The sequence below is a fragment of the Halichoerus grypus genome, chromosome 12 (genome assembly GCF_964656455.1).
Source record: "Halichoerus grypus chromosome 12, mHalGry1.hap1.1, whole genome shotgun sequence".
In the NCBI taxonomy this organism is placed as follows: domain Eukaryota; kingdom Metazoa; phylum Chordata; class Mammalia; order Carnivora; family Phocidae; genus Halichoerus; species Halichoerus grypus.
This window is the reverse complement of record NC_135723.1, coordinates 88,172,614-88,197,416: the sequence shown is the minus strand read 5'-3', so window position 1 is coordinate 88,197,416 and position 24,803 is coordinate 88,172,614. Positions and strand designations below refer to the sequence as shown.

General features: G+C 40.5%; 1 protein-coding gene across 1 annotated transcript in view; it reads left to right on the top strand.

Moving 5' to 3' along the window:
• The first annotated feature begins 219 nt into the window (after nt 1-219).
• The window catches only part of SLC35B4 (solute carrier family 35 member B4), a 41,206-nt gene continuing 16,622 nt past the window's right edge, over nt 220-24,803 (top strand). The window contains exons 1-2 of the mRNA XM_036091690.2: nt 220-553; nt 6,585-6,698. Of these exons, the coding sequence (XP_035947583.1) occupies nt 477-553; nt 6,585-6,698 (191 nt within the window). The 5' untranslated portion in view covers nt 220-476. The remainder of the gene's footprint in view (nt 554-6,584; nt 6,699-24,803) is intronic.

The following is a 24,803-nucleotide window of genomic DNA, read 5'->3' as shown; positions in this document are numbered from 1 at the left end:
GTGAGTTTGGTGTTACAGCGACGGACGAATTCCTTCCTGAGCCCTCGGCGGCCTCGCAAGAAACCACGTTGACAGCATTGGAACTTCACTTCCCAGCAAGCCCAGCGGCCTCTTTCCGCGCTAGGCATGACGGGCACCTCGGCCCACTCTCCTCTCTAGCGGAAGAACCCTGAGGCGGGACGCCACACAGCCTGACGTGAGGGCGCGCAGCATCCTGGGATGTGTAGTCTAGCTGGGACCGGGACGCCCCCTCGGATGAATGGGGCCCAGGCTGGCTGCGAACTACAGCTCCTCGGCCGGCTACGTTGGTGGCGGCCGCGGGGGAAGGGGAGCCGGCGGCGGCGCCGAAGGAGAGCCGCGCTGTGGCACTGTGGGGATGTTCTGTGCCGCGGCGGACGCAGCAGCCCGGCCTCTTGGGGTGGCGGTATAAGCGGGCGCCTCATCTGCGCGCTCGCTCTCCTCTCCCCGCTCCGGCCATGCGCCCGGCCTTCGCGGTGGGCCTGGTGTTCGCAGGCTGCTGCAGTAATGTGATCTTCCTAGAGCTCCTGGCCCGGTGAGTGACCTTCACGGGCCGCACCCCCGCTCGCAGCGCGCGGGGGCGGGGGTGGGACGGCCTGGGACCCGGCGGAGGCGGTGGCTCCGTGGTCCTGCGCGCTGGCCGCTGTCCTGCCCAGTTTGTCCGCATCCTCGGAGGGGAGCGCCGGGGGTGCTGCTGTCCTCACCCGCTCTCCACACCCTGGGGGATTGAAGGCTGCAGAGTTTTTCTCGTGACGGGTCCAAGGTCGGCAGGGAGCTCGTGCCAGAACCCAGGGCTCCTCCAGCTCTTTTCGCGATCCTGTTAATGCCACACGTTTGACTTGAGCAAAGCTCTTTGACTTCTAACGCAGTCTGATTTTGTACTCGCAGCAGTGAGTTTCATTAAGGTGGCCCCTAAAGCATTTGTTTTATTGGCCTTAGAGATGGTTATGAGTACTTGACCCAAACATACATCCCGATGATGTAGTCGAATGGATTCTTAACTTATTCACAAGGCCCGTCCACTTGACCAGAGAGAATTCCAGCTTTTAAGATATTACAGTCTCTAGATTGAGAAACATGCATTTCGAGGGGTAACTTTATAAATTAAGAATGATTATGACACTTTCCCAAAGGGAAACTAGGTTAGCTTTATTGAGGTGGCACTCAAATAATGTTGAGTAATGTGCAAAGTTCAGTGGAGCTGTTGTTACAGAAAGACAACAGGTAGACTAGAAAAGGCTCAGGACTGAATCTCAAGTCTTGTTTGGGTCCTCCTTTTTATTTAGCCGCTCTGGGCCTCCCTTTTCTGGCTGAAGAATAAACTGTATGTGGTGTCCTTTAGTGCCATATATCTGAATGTGCACATCTCCCCTGACCATCAGAACAGTCTTGTGTACCAAATAGGTCAGGAGGTATAATCTCTTTTACTGAAAGTGAAACAGGTCCCAAGAAGTTAGATGGTCTTTTACTACTTGTAGGTGGCAGGGCCAGAACTAGAATCCAAGATACCTACACCCTAGTCCAGTACCTTTTGCAACCTCCCTGTTATTTTTGAACTTGAGCAGCCCACAGAATTTTGGTCAGTGCTTCACCTGGAGCCTACTACAAATGTATTTATTTTGTTTTCATGATAGCATTGATTAGTCATTCTGAAGCAATCAGTTTACTTAAGGTGTGGGTTAATTTTTGCTATTACAGAGCTTGAAGTCTTACGCAGAAAGTGTTGATAAAGATCTGCCACTTATTTGGGGCATAGTTGGAGAGAGGTTTAAAAATAAAAAAAATTAAAAATGTATCCGCTTGTCAGTCTGGTATACTTCAAAGGAAGGTCATTTGGGAAATTGATTTAAAAATATTTAAAAAGTGAGAAAATCAGGCCAGCCATGGAAATGAAGGTCATAGAATAATATATTATGAATATATATATAAATATAATACTTGTGTTGAATATGCCATTAAATTAAATCCTGCCAAAGGCAGTATGACGTCATAATATGCTAGCACCTGAAGGCCCTCGTTACTAAGTGTGAGCTCTTGGCTAAATTACTTCATCTCCTGAGTCTGTTCTTTGAACTGTGAAAGGCCGGTGGTGGCTCTCCCAGCCTCACAGGGTTTTGAAGGGTTCAATGAAATGCATGTGCAAAGCACCTGAAGCACACTGACTTCTTTTTTTTTTTAAGATTTTTAATTTATTTATTTGGCAGAGAGAGACAGCAAGAGAGGGAACACAAGCGGGGTGGGGGGAGGGAGTGGGTGAGGGAGAAGTAGGACCCTGCCGAGCAGTGAGCTGGACACGGGGCTCTATCCCAGGACCCAGGCGCCCCAAACTGACTTCCTCTTGTCTCTAACAACTTCGGTTTCAGTAAGGGTAAACCTTGTTTTATAAGCTACTCCTGAAAAGTTGTGGATAAATCTAACTTTACAGAATGTTTTTGTGAATTATAGGAGCTTCTATTTAGAACGCTTAGAAGAATTTATATATAAATCTTCCTCATTTATCTTTTTTGTAAATCTGACTTTTTGGATACAGCAATGGGTTTTCGTAAAGCGATAAGGGGTACATTTATTAATTCCGTGAGTGGTGTACATCAGACTGAATAGCAGCTTTTTCCTGATTGGCTTGGGCAGCTCACAACTTACTCTGTTAAAGAGCAATAAAATAAGAGCAGGTTGGACCAGATGGTCTTTAAGGTCCTTTGTAGATTTGGCCTCCTCATAATTTTTTACTTTATCTTGGGCCATCACAGTGGAAAGCTCATAAATTTTTATGGAGCAGGAACTGTGCTCTTATATGGCTTCCTTGGAACCATTATGTGCCCTAGTAAGTGCCAAGTAGAACACTAAGTATAAATGGAAATGCTAGAGTGACTTGTAGGGAGAAGGAAACATTTTTCTCCATTTTCCCCAAATTGGAAAACAAATCTAGGTTTCTTCTTTTTGATTTTTATATCTATAATTGGGATCTATAATAAAAAGCACCACGCAGTGTACAAAACAGACATGAAGTCATGAATGGATGCCTTGATCTCCCTCCTGAAAGAGCTTAGAAACAGGATGCACACACATCAGCTAACTAGCTAGCCAAGGTAGCGCATGTCTTACTTCAGGAAAACAATCTGAAACATTTTCTTTTTCCTATCTTATTTTACAATCAAGTGCATCATTTTGACTCAAGTAGGAAGTTTCCTAAATCTGAAAGAAGAAATATGAAAGGCATAAACTTCTTTCTCTTCAAAGTTGCTTGTCTTTGAAGTAAAAATTTGAATGCTTGCCAAAGAGAATTCAAAGTAAGAGAAACTTTGCAGTTGGTGATTATAATTTCTAAGGAGTAAAGTTCAAGAAAACAAGTGATTTAGGGAAAAGGATCCAAGTTTTTACATTGAAGTTTTAAAATGAATTATTAAAGTTAAAACAAATAGTTCCATTGGTAGCCATACAACAGTGTGTTTCCCAAAAAGCTAAGTTGATTTTTTAAAAAAATTTAATTATGTGAGTACATTAGGGATATTTTAAAATCCTGTGGAAATAGACACAAAGTAGAATAGGGTTGTCAAGGGATGGGGGAGGGGGCAATGGAGAGGGACCCTAATGGGTATGAGATTTCTTTGGGAGGTACCCTAAAATGGTAATAGCCGCACAACTCTTAGTAAAAAACACTGAATTGTAAACAGTAATATAATGGAGTCTGCAAACATCACTTATTTGCCCTGTGGCTCTGTGAGACTTCCCTGAGTCAGTGCCATGTGGCCCTCAGTGTCTTTAGCAATGAAATGGGCATAATTACAACTACCTCTGTAAAATAAAGGTAAAATTTATTATGCCTTTTAAAAAAATCCTGTGAGGTATACACTTGTAAAGTGAATCAGTTTTAGAAATAAATGATTTTTTTTATCTTTCATACAATATTTTAGGTCACCCTCACATTCATTCAGCCGCTTGAGTGAAGGCCAGATACTGGGCCCAGAGAGCGGGGCATGAAAATGAATTGGACACCGTCGGTCCTCACCTTCCCTGTGTGGCACTGGGTTCTTATCTGTTTCATACTCTCATGTTTGCCTCATTCATTACATTGTCATCTCCTTAAGGGCTCAGGTCTCCGTCACATCGGGAGCTCCCCAGCACCTAACTTTACATGTGATATGTTCTCCTCAATTGTTCTTTAATTGAATTGGCCTCATCTTTTGGTAAAGAAAAAAATGGGTGGGAAGCAGGGAAGCTTGATGAACCCCATTTGGGCTAAGTCTTGTGTTGGCAATTTACATTTTCTCATGGAATCCTCATTACAAAATTAAAAATCTATCACTTGCACTTTATAGGTGAGAAAAATTGGTCAAGATAAATGTCTTTATCTTTAATTGAAGACCTTCCAGGGTGCAAGATCCTAATGTTAGTCTTTGCCTTTTTCCCTCTGTGGCACACTATTAAGTGCTTTTCAGGGACTGGCTTGTTTACTCTACCGTAAACCAGTGAGATAGGCACTAATACTGTTCGCATTTTAAAGATAAGGAAACAAGACTTAGGGTAATTAACTTCCACTCTAGAGAACTGGATCCTGCCTGTCATTGTGTAATTTTAACCACCTTGGGTGGTTCTCATCCCTGTGATAACATATGGGAATCACCTGCCCATCTTACGTAGGCGCATACACACACTCCCACACACATCTTCCAGCACTTTCCCCAGACCTACACTAGTGGTTCTCAGCTCTGGCTGCACCTCAGAATTAAGCAGAGAGCTTTGAAAAGTACAGGTTCCAGGGCCCTACCCCACAGCAGTCTGAGCAGAACTGGGGGGTGGGGAGGGTGCTCCTCAGGCACGTGGGTTTCTAAAGAGCAGCCTAACCAGAGTTGAAAAGCACCGTGCCAGGAACTAGGTAGAGCTAAAGTACCTTCTCCTGTCACTCATAACTAGGCTAATGGTTTTAATTAGCTCTTTGAATGAGGTCAGTGTCTTCCGTGATTGTTTATGGCTTCTTGCAATGTTTACCCTGTATCCCTTGAACATAAATGCTAAAAGAAATGGTTGAATATAAAGCAGTAGTTTTCAAGAACAGTTTCATAGAGCCTAAAGAGTAGCCACAGTTGTTGCACATGGTAAGCATAGCTCCGCACAAGAGTGGCTTATGTTCACGGTTATCGCTTTTATGCCTGATGGGTGTATTTAAGAACTTGTATACTTGACATTGCTGTTGAATAATAATACCACCAGTAGAGTGGGCACCTGGGTGGCTCAGTTGGTTAAGCGACTGCCTTCGGCTCAGGTCGTGATCCCGGAGTCCTGGGATCGAGCCCCGCATCGGGCTCCTGGCTCAGCGGGGAGCCTGCTTCTCCTTCTGACCCTCTCCCTTCTCATGCTGTTTCTCTCTCGCGCTCGCTCTCTAATAAATAAAATCTTTAAAAAAAAAAAAACCACCAGTAGAGAACGAGGTTGTTTTTATAAATAGCATTATATTATATTTATAATACAGTAATCATCTAATCACTAGCCTCTGGTAAATAAATGTCCTTGATAAGATGAGAAAACGGAATATGAAGCCTGAGAAACCTGGAAGCTTCAGGGAAACAGAGACAACTGGTCACTTTGTACTTCCAGTGACTGAGCAGAAGCTGATGGAGGACAAACTCCAAACCACAAACATTTTAAGTAACCGGCTTTTCGCAGAGTGTTTCAAGAGTGAGGTCAGAAGGACTTTTTCTGCCTTGTAAATATGTTCCTAACAGATACTGTGGAAGAATCCTCAGCCCTTACGTGGATCACTGAAGAGGTTCGATTCAATTCCACCGTTTATGGAGTACCTAATATACTTGTGTTCAGGCTGTGGGGAACAGTAGATGATAGTAGTGTTCTTCAGCCTTTTCTCATTATTGCTCCTTATCTCTCCTTACCCCTGCCAAAGACCCTTTGTCTGTAGACATTTTTTTCTAATCACCCCCTAGAGATACAATATATAGTGGGTTCATGTGCTGTATTTATATATACTTGATACTTCAAAAAAGAGTGCTTGATACTTCAAAAAAAGAGTATGAATCTCCCCACCCCAAGAACCAATCGTTGCTCCCAGGGGGACTTTCTCTAAGGTGATGTCCCAGTCACCAACAATGGGTGCATGTCTTCTGTTGACAGTAGTCTTGGTGGTTCCTGGTCAGGAGGCTATGTAAACATTCCAGGAGACCTGAGCATATTTCTGTGCTTGGGCTTTGCTGCTGAGGCTGACTAGGATTCTGACTAAAGCCAATTCGATGAAGTGAGTATCCCAAGTACATACGACCAATTTCCCACAGTTTACTAGAAAAGTTGTATGGTAGTTCTGAGAATGAGTGTTAGCACAATTCTTACTCATGGCCTGCTACACCTAGGGAAGAGTGAAATAAGCAAGCTTGACATTCTTCTCTGCGAGCTCTATTGATAGATGTGTGTGATCCATGGGATATGAAATCTGAGATAAAGGACAGTGGGTAATAGAAATCGGTCCTCCCTGTTACTTGAAACTATCAATATAACAAGTCTTGGTGCCCTTTATCTCAACTTTTTGTACCTTATTTGCCTCTTTGTTTTTTACTACACAGGAAGCATCCAGGATGCGGGAACATTGTGACATTTGCACAATTTTTATTTATTGCTGTGGAAGGCTTCCTCTTTGAAGCTGATTTGGGAAGGAAGCGGCCAGCTATCCCAATAAGGTATGGCACATTGAAGTCTCTTTTAGCCTTTGTTTTTTTTTTATTTTTTTTTTAAGAAGTTCAGGACTTTTCTGGTAACTAGATAGGGTATGAGATATCCTTTTATAAGATCTGTGTCAAAGATATTAGTAGAATAATAATGGTAATTCATTTTCTGAATTTAATATATTGTGAGACTCCAGGGAGCCTGTTTTTAGAATAAAATTCCCAGTGCAATACAAAATAATTATGACGGAGACTACAACGTGTGTATGTGTGTAATATATGGTTGGTAAAAGGCTTAGTGTGACCACAATGTTTTTTAATAGTTTTGTATGCTAGCCTCATGTTGGCAAAGTTATCAAATACACTAAGAGTGGTATTACTGGTCCTTTTTAAAAATGAATGGGCTTGGGGAATAAACAGAAGTGGTGCTTATGCAGCCTCGTGATATACTAAATGCCACTGAATTGTTCACTTTAAAATGGTTGATTTTATGTTACGTGCATTTCCTCTCAATTAAAAGGAAGTGAATGGCAAGCTAAGGCAAAATTGTTGATTCCAGACCTCCACCCATTAGTCCAGATTTGCATAACTGTACTCAGGGGGCCAAATAGAAAACAAGACAGTTCTTCTAATAAACAGTGTATTGAAAATTCTACATTCTTGCTGAGAGGGACTGGAAATAAAAGTGTAATGCATCCAGTTGTGAGTGTGTAGTAAGATCAGGACACGTAATCCTGTTGATAGGGATTTTCCTGGTGTGAATGTATCCAAGGACCGGTTAAGGCTCATGGTGGTTGGTGTTCTTTTACAACATTCCCGAGTAGCCTGCTATAGAAAATGTGGTTGAATTTTGTTATTAATATTGTGCTTTTGAATTTCCCAACGTGATGCTAAGTATTCTGAGTAGGTTGTTCCTTCATTGGCTTTAATATTTACATAAAACTTTCCGTTCCCTAGACCAGCATTTACATCATGGTAAGAGCCCCCACTTTTTTTTTTTAAATCACTCTATTGTTTTATCCTATTTTCAAATTTTTATTTAAAGGTTAGTTAGTTAACATACAGTGCAATATTGGTTTCAGGAGTAGATTCAATGATTCATCACTTATATGAGACACCCAGTGCTCATCGCAAGTGCCCTCCTTAATGCCCATGACCCATCTACCCATCCCCTACCAACCTCCCTCCATCACCCCTCAGTTTGTTCTCTACTGTTAAGAGTCTCCTATGGTTTGTTTCCCTCTCTCCTTTTTCCCCCCTTTCCCATATGTTCATCTGTTTTGTTTCTTAAATTCCATATATGAGTGAGATCATATGGTATTTATATTTCTTTGACTGACTTATTTCACTTAGTATAATACACTAGCTCCGTCCATGTGGTTGCAAATGGTAAGATTTCTTTTTTTTTTAATGGCTGAGTAATATTCCCTTGTATATATATGCCACATCTTCTTTATTCATTCATAAGTTGATGGACATTTGGGCTCTCTCCATAGTTTGGCTATTGTTGATAATGCTGCATAAACATCGGGGTGCATGTACCCCTTCAAATCTGTATTTTTTAATCCTTTGGGTAAATACCTTTAGTGCAATTGCTGGATAGTAGGGTAGTTCTATTTTTGAGTTTTTGAGGAACCTCCATACTGTTCTCCAGAGTAGCTACACCAGTTTGCATTTCCACCAACAATGCAAGAGGCTTCCCTTTCTCCACATCCTCACCAAAACCTGTTCTTCTTGCATTAATTTTAGCCATTCTGACAGGTGTGAGATGGTGTCTCATCGTGGTTTTGATTGGTATTTCCCTGATGAGTGATGTTGTGTCTGTTAGCCATCTGGATGTCTTCCTTAGAAAAGTGTCTATTCATGTCTTCTGCCCATTTCTTAAGAATATTTGGGTTTTTTTGTGCATTGAGTTTGATATGTTCTTTATAGATTTGGGATTCTAAGCCTTTATCAGATATGTCACTTGCAAATATCTTCTCCCATTCTGTAGGCTGCCTTTTAGTTTTGTTGAATGTTTCCTTTGCTGTGTGGAAGCTTTTTATCTTGATGAAGTCCTAATATCTCATTTTTGCTTTTGTTGAAGTTGCTGTGGCCAAGGTCAGAGAGGTTGCTGCCTATGTTCTCCTCTAGATTTTGATGGCTTCTTGTGTCACATTTAGGTCTTGCATCCACTTTGAATTTATTTTTGTGTATGGTGTAAGAAAGTGGTCCAGTTTCATTCTTCTGCATGATGCTGTCCAGTTTTCCCAACACCATTTGTTGAAGAGACTGTCTTTTTTCCATTGGATATTTTTTCCTGCTTTGTTGAATATTAGTTGACCATACAGTTGTGGGTCCATTTCTGGGTTCTCTATTCTGTTCCATTAATCTGTGTGCCCCAAATAGCCCAAGCAATCCTGAAAAAGAGAAACAAAACTGGAGGCATCACAATTCCAGATTTCAAGCTATATTACAAAACTGTGGTCGTCAAGACAGTATGGTGAGAACAAGGATCCCCCACATTTTTTATTCCTCTGACTCTCCGTGCCCCCCCCCCCCCCCCGCCATTATCTCCTTCCATTCAGGCTGCCACTAGCAGTTCAGGAATGCATTCACTCTCGCCATTAACTTTTTTAATGGTGTCCTAGCTGGCTGGCCTCTTGCCTCCCACCCCTCCGTCCCCGTATTTCGACTTCCTACCATTGTATTGTGACACCCCCCTCACAGGCACTCAGGCGTCACCAGTAGGTTCAGAGGGAAGCCCAGCTCCCTAACCTGGCCTTTGAGGCTCCCCAGGATCTTGCCCTAACAGTCGTACCTCCATGTGTGCCCTGTAAAACTGGCTGTTTTATTTTCTGTCTGTGAAGCTGCAGTCAAAATCTTGACATCGTGGGGATACCATTCATCCCCAGGAGCAATTTTTAGGCCATGCTGTGTAGACAGCAATGTGGAATACTTGGAATTCATTATCTTTCCAAAAGACCTTGATGAACTCTGTCTCCAAATGGCATTGTTTCAAGATAAGACTAAGAAAATTTGGCAAGAAACCTTGTGAAGTCACCAGTAGTATTTTAGAAACTGTGAAATAGCTGTTCTCAGTGTTAAAAAAAATTCAGCTGAGTAAATTTGAAGATCTAATTGGTTTTATTAAATGATTCATGAATCAGGCAGTATTTCATCTAGCAAGAAGAGGGGAGCTCCACTGAGCTAAAGAAGGGAAAGGCTTTTAAAGGCAGAGGGCATTAAAAAAAGCAGAAAGGAATTTATTAGCAAGATATGCATTGTTGAGGCAAGGTTGCCTCGAAAGGAGAGCAAAGGGGGGTCTATCAGAAAATTCCCTAGTATTGACCAGGGAATTCTATGTTGACTGGATAAAGGTGACATTCCAGGGAGGGGGGATTGGTTGAAATTGCACTTGGGTAAGGAATTAAGTCTTGGTTTACTGACCTGGGTCCTTAACCTTAGTGGCACCATTTTGGGCTAGTGGTTTTCTTTTGAGCAATTACCCCTTTTTGATCAGACTCTCAGCTTAACTGAGAGATGTGATAAACATTTAAGGCCTTAGCACCACTCTCTGTTACTGCTCTAAGTTCTTGAAGTTTTTGTTGTTCCTTTGTGTGGTGTCCATAGTCATGACCGTTTTGCTTAACGTCTGATATTCATAGGTCATGGCCTCAGATTGACACTCCTTTAAGTGGGTTATTTTCTTTGTTCCGTAGATGTTCCAGTCTTAGGGAGAGCATTTGCTCGATGTACTGCTACATGTATCTCAAGCTTTTGAAAGAATACAATGCACTAGGGAGATTATTATCATTACATAAGTAGGATAAATCGCAATATTTGGAGTGCAGTTTAGAGCCATGGTCCCCAAGACCCAAACCAATCAAAATCAAATAAGCCAAAGAAAGACGCTGTGGAAGGAGTCACCTTCTTAAGCCAAGCGACTTGTTCTTTGATCTTACCTGAGTTTCAGGGTCGACAAGGGTCAGGTGCAGGCTCAGCAGGTGGTGTTGACCCCACAGACACCGCCTTCGTCAGCCAATAGATAGTTAAGAGCTGTTCCGTTACCAAGGACAACTTTGGCTAGAGAGTTTAAGGGTATTTGTTGGGCTGCTATTGCTTTAACAGGTTTTGCAGTAATTTTAAGAATTAAGGAGCAGTTCTTGATCCTAGCCTCATTTACATTTATCCCTAATCAGGGAAATAGACACCTGTCAGAAGGAGTGAATTGTGAATCATGAATGTCTTCCAGTAGGCCCTTTAAAAAAAAAAAAAATTATTGGACGCCTGGGTGGCTCAGTCGGTTGAGCGACTGCCTTTTGCTCAGGTCATGATCCCAGAGTCCTGGGATCGAGCCCCACATCGGGCTCCCTGCTCAGCAGGGAGCCTGCTTCTCCCTCTGACCCTCTCCCCTCTCATGCTGTTTCTCACTCTCTCTCTCTTAAATAAATAAATAAAAATCTTTTTTTTAAAAAATTATTTATTTATTTTAGGGGGTTTGCAGAGGAAGAGGGATAGAGAGAATCTCAAGCAGACTCCCCACTGAGTGTGGAGCCTGATGTGGGACTCAGTCTCAGAACCTGAGATCCATGACCTGAGCTGAAATCAAGAGTTCAACTTGGCTCAACTGACTGAGCCACCCAGGCGCCCCTGGTAGGCCCTTTTTAACTCACCAAAATAAATTTAGGGGAGTCGACCAATGAGATGTCTTATTTTGTCTGTGAAAAGTTAGGGGCACAGTTAGATTTTTTTCTGTCCTGAAATAAAAAGTTGTTTAAATTTCAGAGGTTGCCCTGTTACAAGGACGTTAGGATGACAAAAGTCTGGCAGTGAGGGGCTATTTTTGCAGAAGCAGAATGGACTTTATCCACATGTGGCACAGTCTTACAAATATAAAGGCTTAGTGTTATTTTTTTTGACAGTGCTTTCCATGTAATTTACATATCAAATAAGCCTAATTCATTTAACAAGTCCTTTGGAAAATTTTAGGTCAAAAAGACTTCACTTAGAATTTGGTTTTAGGAAGTTAGTCAAAAATATTTTTTTTAAAGATGTTATTTATTTGAGAGAGAGAGCATGCTCGAAGAGAGAGGACGAGCAGAGGGAAGGGCAGAGGGAGAGGGAGAAGCAGACTCCCCCCTGTGCAGGGAGCCCGATGAGGGGCTCCATCCCAGGACCCTAGGATCAGGGCTTGAGCCGAAGGCAGTGACTGAGCCACCCAGGCACCCCAATCAAAAATATTTTTAGAAAAGGTTTTAAAGCACTTGCCTAAATAGGATCACAGATTACTACAAAATCTAATACTTAAAAGGTAAAGAGAATTTTAGTCTTACCCAAATGACACCAAAAGCCCAAGAAAACTTTTTCCTTTTAATAGAAAACCAAATTCTAATTTTGCACCAGCTTACTTTTGATATTAAAACCCATTTTTAAAAATAAATTTATTTTAATCTTAACCAGGTCGACCACACATGAAAGTTCCTGTCTAAAGATTATTTTTCCACAAACCTCCTACAACTTTTTTTCCCCTATATTCCAATTTTGTCTTATGTTTTTTTCCCTTTAAACAGTCAGCCTCATTTTAGGACAAAATTACTTTTTCTCCCCTTCACAAAAAATGTATTGAAAGAGGACTTTGGCTGCCTCCATTTTGACCTCAAACTTTCTAGTTGGGTTCTTTCCAGCTTGTCTCTTGGCTCAGGCTGAAGACCCTGTGGGCAAAGCATCCCACGATGGGAACCGAAACTACCCCCTCGAGCAATAGAGACTGCCCTAAGCTAGCAAGGTCCCACCCGTGTTTCACTTCAAGACAGTGGTTAATTTGACTTTCACTGCCCCCCCCCCCCCGTACATATCCACCCACCTTTGCTCCACATTTTCTTATATATAAACCTGGAAGTATTTTCAGCACTTTGGAGATAGTCTCTCAGATGCTAGTCCCCTGTCTTCTGGGTGTTGGTCTCACTGAAATAAATTCCTGTTTCACCACCACCCTTTCTCTGCCCTTGGATTTTGTGAGTGGCCAGTGGCCAAACCTGGTCTGTTTGGGACCCCCGGAGCCAGGTGCTCTTGCGCCCCTGGGCCCCGGCTACACCATCTCCATTTATCACACCTTTTTCTCCTGAAAACACATCCTACTTTCCTGCCATACAGAGATGTTTTCCTTATTTTTAGTAGCTTTAATTACATATATTTGAGTTCTTAACCCTGAGAAACCTTAATTTTTAGTGAAAACTAAGAAGTAAATTGTGAGCTGTTGGTTTTACCAGCATTTTTTTGAATTTGAATTTTACGAATACATTTCAAAAATTTTAAAAGCATATACCTTTTTAAATTTGCCAATGGAGTATTAACATATCCAAATATCTTTTAGTTTCTTTGTAATAAGCCAAAAGTAGATCAACTTATGTTTAGTAATTAATGTTTTGGTATTTTGTCTTTTTTGGAAATGATCTAGATTTTATTTTTTTTTAAGATTTTATTATTAGAAAGCACACAAGGGGGAGTGGCAGGCAGAGGGAGAGGAAGGGGGAGAGGCAGACTCCCTACTGAGTAAGGGAGGGGCTCGATCCCAGGACCCTGAGATCATGACCTGAGCCGGAGGCAGACGCTTAACCAGCTGAGCCACTCAGGAACCCCAACCTAGATTTTTTAAGTTCTTATTTTACTTCCAGTTAGTTAATATACAGCGTTATACTAGTTTTACATGTACGATATAGTGATTCAGCACTTTGATACATCATCCTGTGCTTATCATGACAGGGGCACTACTTAATCTCTATCACCTATTACCCCATCCCCCCCCCACCTCCCCTCTGGTAACCATCCGTTTGTTCTCTATAGTGAAGAGTCTGTTTCTTGGTTTGTCTCTTTCTCTCTTTTTCCCTTTGCTCATTTATTTTGTTTCTTAAATTCCACATATGAGTGAAATCATATGGTATTTCTTTCTCTGACTTACTTAGCATTATGCTCTCTAGCTCCATCCATGTCATTGCAAATGGCAAGATGTCATTCATTTTTATGGCTGAATAATACTCTGGAGTGTGTGTATGTGTGTGTGTGTGTGTGTATATATATGTGTGTGTGTGTATGTATATATATATATACATACACACACACCACATCTTTATCCATCAATCAGTCTGTGGACACTTGGGCTGCTTCCATATCTTGGCTATTACAAATAATGCTGCTTTAAACATCGGGGTGCATATATCTCTTTGAATTAGTGTTTTTGTATTCTTCGGGTAAATACCCAGTAATGTGATTACTGGATCATAGGGTAGTTCTATTTTTGAGGAACCTCCAGACTGTTTTTCACAGTGGCTGGACCAGTTTGCATTCCCCAACGGCGCAAGAGGGTTCCTCTTTTCTACATGCTCACCAACACCTGTTGTTTCTTGTGTTGTTGATTTTAGCCATTCTGACAGGTGTGAGGTGATATTTCATTGTAGTTTTGATTCACATTTCCCTATGATCAGTAATGTTGAGCATCTTTTCCTTGCCTCTTGGCCATCTGTAGGTCTTCTTTGGAAAAATATTCATGTCCTCTGCCCATTTTTTAATTGGATTATTTGTTTTTTGGGTGTTAAGTTTTATAAATTCTTTATGTATTGGGGTACTAACCCTTTATCAGCTATGTCATTTGCTAATATCTTCTTTCATTCCAGAGGCTGTCTTTTAGTTTTGTTGATTGTTTCCTTCGCTGTGCAGAAGCTTTTTATTTTGATGTAGTCCCCATATTTTTGCTTTTGTTTCCCTTACCTCAGGGAACCTGTCTAGAAAAAAGTTGCTACAGCCAGTGTCAGAGAAGTTACTGCCTGTGCTCTTTTAGGATTTTTATGGTTTCATGTCACATTTAGGTCCTTAATCCATTTTGAATTTATTTTTGTGTATGGCTTAAGAAAGTAGTTGCATTCTTTTGCATGTTGCTGTCCAGTTTTCCCAACACCATTTTTTGAAGAGGCTGGCTTTTTTCCATTGGGTGTCTTTCCTGCTTTGTCAAAGATTAATTGACCATATAATTGTGGGTTTATTTCTGGGTTTTCTGTTCTGTTCCATTGATCTGTGTGTCTCTTTTTGTGCCACTACCATACTGTTTCGATTACTACAGCTTTGTAATATAACTTGAAGTCTGGAATTGTGATGCTTCCAGCTTTTTTTCCCCCCTCCCAAGATTGTCTTGGCTATTTGGAGTTTTCTGTGTTTCCATAAAAATTTCAGGATTGTTTGTTCTAGCTTTGTGAAAAATGTTCATGGTATTTTGATAGGGATTGCATTGAATGTGTAGATTGCTTTGGGTAGTATAGACATTTTAACAGTATTTGTTTTTCCAATCCATGAGCGTGGAATGTCTTTCTATTTCTTTGTGTCGTCTCTTCAAATTTCTTTCATCAATGTTTTCCAGTTTTCAGAGTACAGGTCTTTCACCTCTTCATTAGGTTTATTCCTAGGTATCTTATTTTATTGTACTTATAAATGGAATTGTTTTCTTAATTTCTCTTCTGTGTCATTATTGATGTATAGAAATGCAAGAGATTTCTGTAGACTGATTTTGTATCCTGTAACTTTACTGAATTCATGTGTCAGTTCTAGCAGTTTTTTGATAGTCTTTAGGGTAGTCTTTAGGGGTAAAGATTTTATTTATTTATTTGACAGAGAGAGACACAGCGAGAGAGGGAACACAAGCAGGGGGAGTGGGAGAGGGAGAAGTAGGCTTCCTGCCAAGAAGGGAGCCCGATGCGGGGCTCGATCCCAGGACCCCGGGATCATGACCTGAGCTGAAGGCGTATGCTTAACGACTGAGCCACCCAGGCGCCCCTAGGAGTAGTCTTTAGGGGTAGTCTTTATGGGTAGTCTATTTAGTCTTTAGGGTAGTCTTTAGGGTGTGGTAGTCTTTAGGGTTTTCTATACACAGTATCATGTCATCTGCAAGTAATGAAAGTTTTATGTCTTCCTTACCAATTAGGATGCCTTTTATTTCTTTTTGTTGTCTGATTGCTATGGCTAGGACTTCTAATACTATGTTGAATAAAAGTGTTGAGAGTAGGCATTCTTGTCTTGTTCCTGACTTCAGGGGAAAAGCTCTGTTTTTCCCAATTAAGGATCATGTTAGCTGTGGGTTTTTTCGTATATGATCTTTATTATGCTTAAAGGTGGATGTCTTTAGGTTTAAAATGAGTCTCTTGTAGGCAGCATGTTACCTCTAAACCTATTTTGTTTAGGGTTTTTTATCATGAATGGATGTCGTACTTTGTCAAATGCTTTTTCTGCATCCATTGAAATGATCATATCGTTCTCATCCTTTCTTATTTATGTGATGTATCACGTTGATTGATTTGCAAATATTGAACTACCCTTGCAACCCAGGAATAAATCTTACTTGATCCTGGTGAATTATTTTTTTAATTTATTGTTGGATTCAGTCTGCTAGTATTTTGTTGAGGATTTTTGCATCTGTGTTCATTAGAAATACTGGTCTGTAGTTCTTTTTTTGTGGTGTCTTTTTCTGGTTTTGGTATCAGGATAATGCTGGCCTCATAGAATGCATTTGGAACTTTTCCTTCCTTTTCTGTTTTTTGGAATAGTTTGAGAAGAATAGGTGTTAATTCTTCTTTAAATGTTTGGCAGAATTCCCCTGTGAAGCCATCTGGTTATGGTCTTTGTTGTGAGTTTTTTGATTACCAATGCAACTTCTTTGCTGATACTGGTCTGTTCAAGTTTTTCTATTTCTTCCTGTTTCAGTTTTTGTAATTTATAGGTTTCTAGGAATTTATCCATTTCTTCTAGGTTGTCCAATTTGTTGGCATATAGTTTTTCATAATCCCTTAAAATTGTATTTCTGTGGTGTTGGTTGTTATTTATCCTCTCTCATCTGTGATTTTATTTATTTGGTTCCTTTCTCTTTTTGATAAGTCTGGCTAGAGATTTATCAATTTTATTGTTTAAAAGAACCAGCTCCTGGTTTCATCGATTTGTTCTATTGTCTTTTTAGTTTCTACACCATTTATTTCTGCTCTAATCTTTATTATTACCATCCTCCTGCTGGCTTTAGGCTTCATTTGTTCTTTTTCCAGCTCCTTTAGGTGTAAGGAAGGTTGTTATTTGAGATTTTTCTTGCTTCTTGAGGTAGGCCTGTATTGCTGTAAACTTCCCTCTTAGAACTGCTTTTGTTGCGTACCAAAGATTTTAAACCATTGTTTTCATTTCCATTTGTTTTTGTGTACTTTTTAATATCTTCTTTTTTTCTTTTTAAAGATTTTATTTATTTGAGAGAGAGAGAAAGAGAGCACAACAGAGAGAGCACAAGCAGGGAGGGGGGCAGAGGGAGAGGGAGAAGCAGACTCCCAGCTGAGCAGGGAGCCTAACATGGGACTCGATCCCAGGACTCTGAGATAATGACCTGAGCCAAAGGCAGATGCTTAACCAACTGAGCCACCCAGGCACCGTTTAATTTCTTTTCTTATTTCCTGATTGACCCATTTATTGTTTAGTAGCATGGTACTTAACCCCCATGTATTTGTAATCTTTACAGATTTTTTTTTCTTGTAGTTGACTTCTAGTATCATAGCCTTGTGGTCAGAAAAGATGCATGATAAGACTTCAGTCTTCTTGAATTTGTTGAGGCTTGTTTTGTGGCCTAATATGTGATCTGTTCTGGAGAATGTTCCATGTGCACTTGAAAAGAATGTGTATTCTTCTGTTTTAGGATGGAATGTTCTGGATACGTCTGTTAAATCCATCTGTTCCAGTGTGTCATTGAAAGCCGTTGTTTCCTTGTTGATTTTCTGTTTAGATGATCTGTCTATTGATGTAAGTGCGATGTTAAAGTCCCCTACTATTACTGTATTATTATCAATTAGTTCCTTTATATTTGCTATCAACTGTTTTATGTATTTGGATGCTCCCACGTTGGGTGCATAAATATTTCCAGTTGTTATGTCTTCTTGTTGGATTGTCTCTATTATTATTATTATTATTATTATTTAGTGTCTTTCTTCATCTCTTGTTACAGTCTTTATTTTTTTACAGTCTTTGTTTTAAAGTGTAGTGTGTCCAATGTAAGTATTACTATTCCAGCTTTCTTTTAACATCCATTTGCATAAATGTTTCTCCCTCCCTTCACTTCAATCTTTAGGTCTAAAGGTGGATGTCTTTAGGTCTAAAATGAGTCTCTTGTAGGCAGCATATAGATGGGTCTGTTTTTTTATCCATTTTGTCACCCTGTATCTTTTGAGTGGAGTGTTTAGTCCATTTAAATTCAAAGTAATTATTGATTTGTATTTATTGCCATTTTATTACTTGTTTTCTGGTTGTTTCTGAAGATTTTCTCTGATCCGTTCTTGTCTGTCTTTCATGGTTTGCTGGTTTTCTTTAGTGGTAATTTGGATTTCTTTCTCTTTATTCTTTGCATATTTATTAGTGGATTTTGATTTGTGGTTACCATTAGGTTTGTATATATAACATTTTCTGCATATAGCAGTCCATATTAAGTTGATGGTTGTTTAAATTTGAACTTACTCTTTAGTCCTCTCCTCATATTTTAGGTATATGGTGTCATATTTTACATCCTTTTATTTTGTGAGTTCCTTGACTGATATTTTACAAAAATATTAGTTTTTATTGCTTTCGTGTTTCCTACCTTCATATTGCCACTTTTGGTCTTTGCTTTCCACTTAGAGCCCCCATTAATATTTCTTGCAGGGCTGGTTTAGTGGTCACAAACTCCTTTAGTTTTTGTTCATCTGAGAAACTCTTTATCTCTCCTTCTATTCTGAGCGATAGCCTTACTGGATAGAGTATTCTTGGCTGCAGATTTTTCCCATTCAGAATGTGCTTTGAATATATCATGCCACTTCTTTCTGGCTCGCAACATTTCTGCTGAAAAATCCCTTGGTAGCCTTATGGGGTTTCCCTTTTATGTAACTGTCCTCTCTTGTCTTGCTGCTTTTAAGTTTTTTTCTTTAGCACTATGTTTTGCCATTTTAATTACAATATGTGTTGGTGTGGATCTCCTTTTGTTGATGTTGTTGGGGATTTTCTGTGCCTCCTGGATCTGGATATCTGTTTCCTTCCTCAGATAGGGAACTTTTCATTTATTATCTCTGCAAATAAATTTTCTGCCCCCTTTTCTCTCTCCTTGTGGAACTCCTATAATGCAAATGTTATTACATTTGATGGAGTCACTGAGTTCCCTAAGTCTGTTCTCATTTTGCATAATTCTTTTTTCTCTTTTGTTCAGCTTGATTACTTTTCCATTACTCTATCCTCTAGGTCATTAATTCATTCCTCTGTTTCTTTCAGCCTGCTGTTCATTGCATCAGGCATGGTTCTCATTTGATTTATTGAGCCCTTTATCTCTGCTTTGTTATTTGTTATTGCTTTGTTAAGGGTCTTACTCATGTCTTCCACTCTTTTCTCAAATCCAGTAAGTATCTCTATGATCATTACTTTAAATTCTTTATCAGGCATGTTACTTTTATCTGTTTCACTTAGATCTCTATCCATGGCCTTTTCCTGTTCTGTCATTTGGGACAGATTCCTCTGTCTTCTCATTTTGTCTAAGTTTCTGTGCCTGTTTCTGTGTCTTAGGAAAGTCAGCTACATCTTCTGTTCTTGAGGGTAATGGCCTTATGAAGAAGAGGTCCTATAGTGCTCTGCAGTGTAGTGTCCCCTGTTATCTAGGCCCTGCCACTTCAGGGAGTATCTCTGATGTGTGCAGCATGTGGTCTGTTGTTGTGTCCTGGCCACTTTATCCTTCAGGCCAGTCGTCTATAGAGGCTTTCTTTGCCTCCTGTGGGCAGTGTTTGGTGTCTGGCCTGAGTGTGGTGCATTTTAACAAGTTGTGCTCTGGTCTGCTTGTGAAATGAGACCTCTCACCACTGCTGCTGGAACCGAGCCTCTGCAAAACTCCCAGTTCAGGAGATGTGCTGTGGGCAGGGGTTTGGGCTGGTCTTCTGGGGGAGGGGGCCTGCCTCATTGGGTTTGAGGAAAGCATGACTGGAATGGGCAGTTCCAGCAGTGTAAGCCGGTTAGTGTCAGTGCTGGGCTAGTTCCCGGAGGTGGTGGTTCTGTGTTTATGCTAAGGAGCGGGGGAGGGAAATGTCTCTGCCAGTTTCTTTGTTGTTCCCGGAGGGGTCTCTCTGTGAGCTGCCTCTCTGGAACAGGTCTGAGATGAACAACTAACCTCTTCACTGTGTGCCCCAAGCACTCTTCAAATCACTGTTTCCATGCTGTATGTCCTTGGACTGTCTGCCCTGCCTTCTCTCCAAAAGCAGCCCCAGTGCCTCGGGGCTCTATCTGAACCAAACCCACTGACCTTCAGAACTCCAGACTTTAAGCTCCACTGGTTGCAAGAACTCAGGAAATTCAGCCTCTCTCACTTTCCAAGCCACTTGCTATGGGGATTTATTTTCTTCATGGCTCCCACGTGTGTTAATCTGTCTCTTGCCCTTCTCTGCAACAGCAGCTCCTGGAGTCGTTTCTCTCCCAAACCACACATCCACACTTCCTACCTTCTTCCATGTGGCCCTTCTCTGCCTTTAGTTGTGGAGTCTGTTCTGCTAGTCTTCAGGTCAATTTCTGGGATATTTAGGATAATTTGACAGTTATCTAGTATGAGGTGAGCCTAGGGTCCTCCTACTTCTAGAAATGATCTAGATATTTAATGAATTTAACTTATCATTTAACCTAATTCAGCAAAACTTTAAGGTTTTAGGTTACCAAAAAAAAAAAAAAATTGGGAAAATTAAGTAGACATAAATATTCTTGAAAAGTTCATTTATAAACTTTTATCTTGTTTATATCTAATTTACTTGTTCTTAATAACTATGTTTAGATGACCTCTAAAAATGGTATTAAACATTAGACAAAGTCAGCCATTATCCTAAGCTATTAATTTTTGTTCACAGATCTTGGAAAGGACAACATGAACTTATTTGGAGGCTACTAAACTGAAGTAGAATAGAAGTTTTATATTTAGTGTTGGTAACTTTAAAGACATGTCTTTTTAATTAAGCCATCCACCTTAAACTAGCTTTTATATCAAATATTTTTTTCAAACCATGTGACCTTGAAAAATATTTGAGTTAGTTTCTTTCTTTTTGAGAGTTTTAGAATACACAATCCTTACAAGTGCTTGCCTTCAAACCAACTAAATAGAACTCTTTTACAAATTAATTGTAGCAATACCACCCAGAAGTAGAAAATACCACAGAGCTACAACACATAAATATAGACACACATGAATATAGGACAGATAGCCCTTATAGTTTTAAGTTACTGCCATGAAGTAGGTACAGAATTTACTAGTTATAGTTATAAAAGTTAGATCTCAGTTGTTTTTCTGGTAGATGGAATAAGGTTATCAGTCTAGATGGCCAGAGTTTTTTTAGTATTTGTGAAGACACTTAAGATTTGAATTTCTCCTTGGCAAGTCAAGTTCCAAATGACCTCTCTCTGCCCCTTGTGTTTTTTCTTGACAAGAATTACCACTCTGAAATTTGTATTTTAAAGAGATGGACTAGAAAGGATTTCCTAGAAAAGATCAGTAGAGTGTTGAACATTTACATCTTAAAGACACAGGGAAAGAATGCAAGCTTCCCCTAGAAGGACTCTTGTTCCCTTAAAGTCAGAATTTTTACACTTACAAGTCTTTTGAGATAGGGGATTGGCAAAAAGGTTTGGTAGTCTTTGAATTGTTTTGGAACTACACCTCTGATCCTGTAGAGACTAGATTTGTGAGATAGGGACAGCTATTTTTAATTCCTATAAGAATGTCTTTCTTTTGGGTGCCTGGCTGGCTCAGTCGGGAGGTAGATTGTGCAGCTCTTGATCTCGGGATTGTGAGTTTGAATCCCATGTGGGGTGTAGAGATTACTTTAAAAAAAAAAGTGTTCTTTCTCTCTGGGTTCATATAGCTTAGGAGAAAAGTCCTTAAAAAATTCCTCTCAGGCTCTGAATCTCAGTTTCCAATTTGACCAAATTCCTGATTATAAAGGTATTAAATCCTTTCAAATATTTTGTCAGGGCAAATGGTAAATAATTCTGGCAGTATTAAATAACTTCATGGATCCAAGAGGTGCCCTCAAAGAGGGTATAAAAGATATCCTCTTCAGAATATTTAGAGTCACTCCCAATGATAGCCAAAGAAAGAACCAACAACCTGCATACTCCAGACAGGCAGAAAGCCAAGCCAAGTTCTTAGGATATATGGACTGGATTTGTGATGCAGGATTTCTTTTCCTTTAGTGCCCGTGGCTCTTGGTCATGCTGCTTCAAAGAACGAAGAAGTAGACCAGCTGAAGACTGGTGGGCAGCAAAGCAAAGTTTATTAAGTGATAGTACAAAGCTCCCGAAGAAGGAGGTGGGCCTGAGAAGGTTGCTGCCAGAGTTTCTAAGTCTAGGGGTTTTTATGAAAATGTTGGCGGGTTGTTTTAATCTGATTAATCAATCCTCCATGCACCTGTCACCCAATTAGGTTTTTGTCCACACGCTCATCTACCTATCAGGTAGTTGTTCACAGGGGGAAAGGATGGAGGGCTCCTTCCAGGGTGGTGTAAAATCCTTTTAAAGGTAGTTTCCTCTTACGGCTGGGGTGGGGGTGAGGGGTGGGCCTTGTTGCTGCCTGCCTTTCTTCCAACTATCCATTATTTGTAAAGGAAGGGACAATGTGAATTTTTATTCCTCTCTCAGCTGGGCTCAGGAAGTGATATATTTACAAAAACTCTTGAGGATTCTCCCCAGGTTTGAGAAATTATTCAGCTATGGACTTTAGTTTGGCCTTTGACCAAGGAGTGAAGTGCCTATAGTCTCAACTGGTTTTCTTCTAAAAGTAACTGTTTAATAGTCTCTTTAGAGTGAAAGGCAGTTCATAAGAGGCTGACTAGGATGAGTACTCAAAAGACGAGGGGAACAGTAGCAGTTACGTCAGTTTTAACAGTCTTGTTTTAGGTATTTTTTTCTCATTTTCATTAGCTGTTTACGTGAGTCTTTTAGTGAGACTATTTTGGAATTTTGAACCTTTTGGAGGCTTCTGCTTGCCATTTAGAACAGATACCCCATTCTGTTTAATTTGGGAACCCTTGCATTCAAGGGCACTTTTTAAATGACCTTATCTAATTGGAACATTCTCCATCATGGCCATTGTAATTCTAGGTTCTTTTCAGTCCTTTATTTCTGTAGCTGTTCACAGCTTCCAGCACCATAGTTTTTAGACTTAAAATAAGCAGGTATGCCAGAAGGTGGCACGCTTGATTCTGTAGAATTTAGGGACCCCCAAGCTAAGCCTTTGTTTACACAAAAAAACAAATATGTGTACCTTAACACACCAGTAGTAAGTAAGAGTTGTTCCTGTGGACTAGCCAAGAGAAGACCATGGGCAAAACCAGCAATTTACTGGGTGGACTAAACCAGCAGACTCCATTCAGGGAGACGATGGACTGGAAATGGGTAAAGGATTAAACCACCAAACCCTGGTAAATGGGGAGTTCGGACTGGAACTGGGGAAGGAATGCCAATATGGAATTGCAGAATGAACCAAGGGCCAAGGACTGGTGCTCTATTAGAGGCTCCTGTTTGTCTAGACCTGTTAACCCTGGATTAGGAAGCTAATTAGATGGGTAGCTTAAATGCAAAAAGAGTGGAGCTGAAACCAAGAGGGACTTACCAATGGCCCTTGGAAACAGTGAGGAAGACAGAGAACTCAAATGAGTTCTTGGGGCACCACGCCTGTTTCTCCTTGTCCCTGAATGCTGTCAGAAGTTTGCTTTGGATCCTGATGCTGCCACCAAATGTGTTTAGAAAAAAAATTCAGCCAAGTAAATTTGAAGATTTAATTGGATTTCTTAAACCGTTCATGAATGGGCAGCATTCCATCTAGCAAGTAGAGGGGAGCTCCACTGAGTAAATAAGAGAAAGATTTTTTAAAGGCAGAGAGAGGGCATTTTTAAAAAAGAAAGGAATTTATTAGCAAGATATGTGTTGTTTAGGTAAGGTTGCCTGGTAAAGAGAGCAGAAGGGGGGTCTATCAGTCAATTCCCTAGTATTGACCAGGAAATTCAATGTTGACTGGTTAAAGGTGACATTCCTGGGGGGAGGGGGAGGGTTGGTTGAAACTGCAGTTGGGTTAGGAATTAAGTCTTGGTTTGCTGACTTGGGTCCTTAAGTTAAGGCACCATTTTGCATTTTGGGCCTATGGTTTTCTTTTGAACAGCAGTAGTTTTGCGTGTGGGTAATACTGTGTCCTGCATTCATCATGAAGCTCCTCAAACTTTACAGACTGTGTTAATTTAGTCCCAGCCTGGCTGATGGTTAGGGCATGTAGGTCCATATCCAACCAGCAACATCAGGTAGGTTCCTGTCAAGGAAGATAACTGGAATCTCAGTGCTATCATTCTTCAGATGTGCCAAGATGAAAAAGGTGGGAATCTATGCTCAAAGACTTTTTTTAAAAAAATAATTTCTTTTAACCTTTTTTTTTTTAAGATTTTATTTATTTAGCCATTATTTCAAATATTTTTCTTTTTTTTTATTTATTTTTTTGATCTTTTTTTTTTAAAGATTTTATTTATCCGAGAGAGAGAGAATGAGCAAGAGAGAAAGAGAGATCATGAGCAGGGTGGGGGGGTAGAGGGAAAAGCAGACTTCCCGCTGAGCAGGGAGCCCGACCTGGGGCTTGATCCCAGGACCCCAGGATCATGACCTGAGCTGAAGGCAGCCACTTAACCAACTGAGCCACCCAGGCACCCCTCAGATAATGTTTTTTGAAGCCTAGTTTTAAATTGCTTGAAAAAGGGGCGCCTGGGTGGCTCAGTCATTAAGCGTCTGCCTTCGGCTCAGGTCATGATCCCAGGGTCCTGGGATCGAGCCGCACATCGGGCTCCCTGCTCCACGGGAAGCCTGCTTCTCCCTCTCCCACTCCCCCTGCTTGTGTTCCCTCTCTCACTATATCTCTCTCTGTCAAATAAATAAATAAAATCTTTAAAAATAAATAAATAAATAAATTGCTTGAAAAATACTAAGAGTATACTCGACAAAGATTAAAATAGTGTTTCTTTTATTCATTTATTTGAGAGACAGACAGAGCATGTGGGGGAAGAGCAGAGGGGAGGGAGAAGCAGGCTCCCCGCTGAGCAGGGA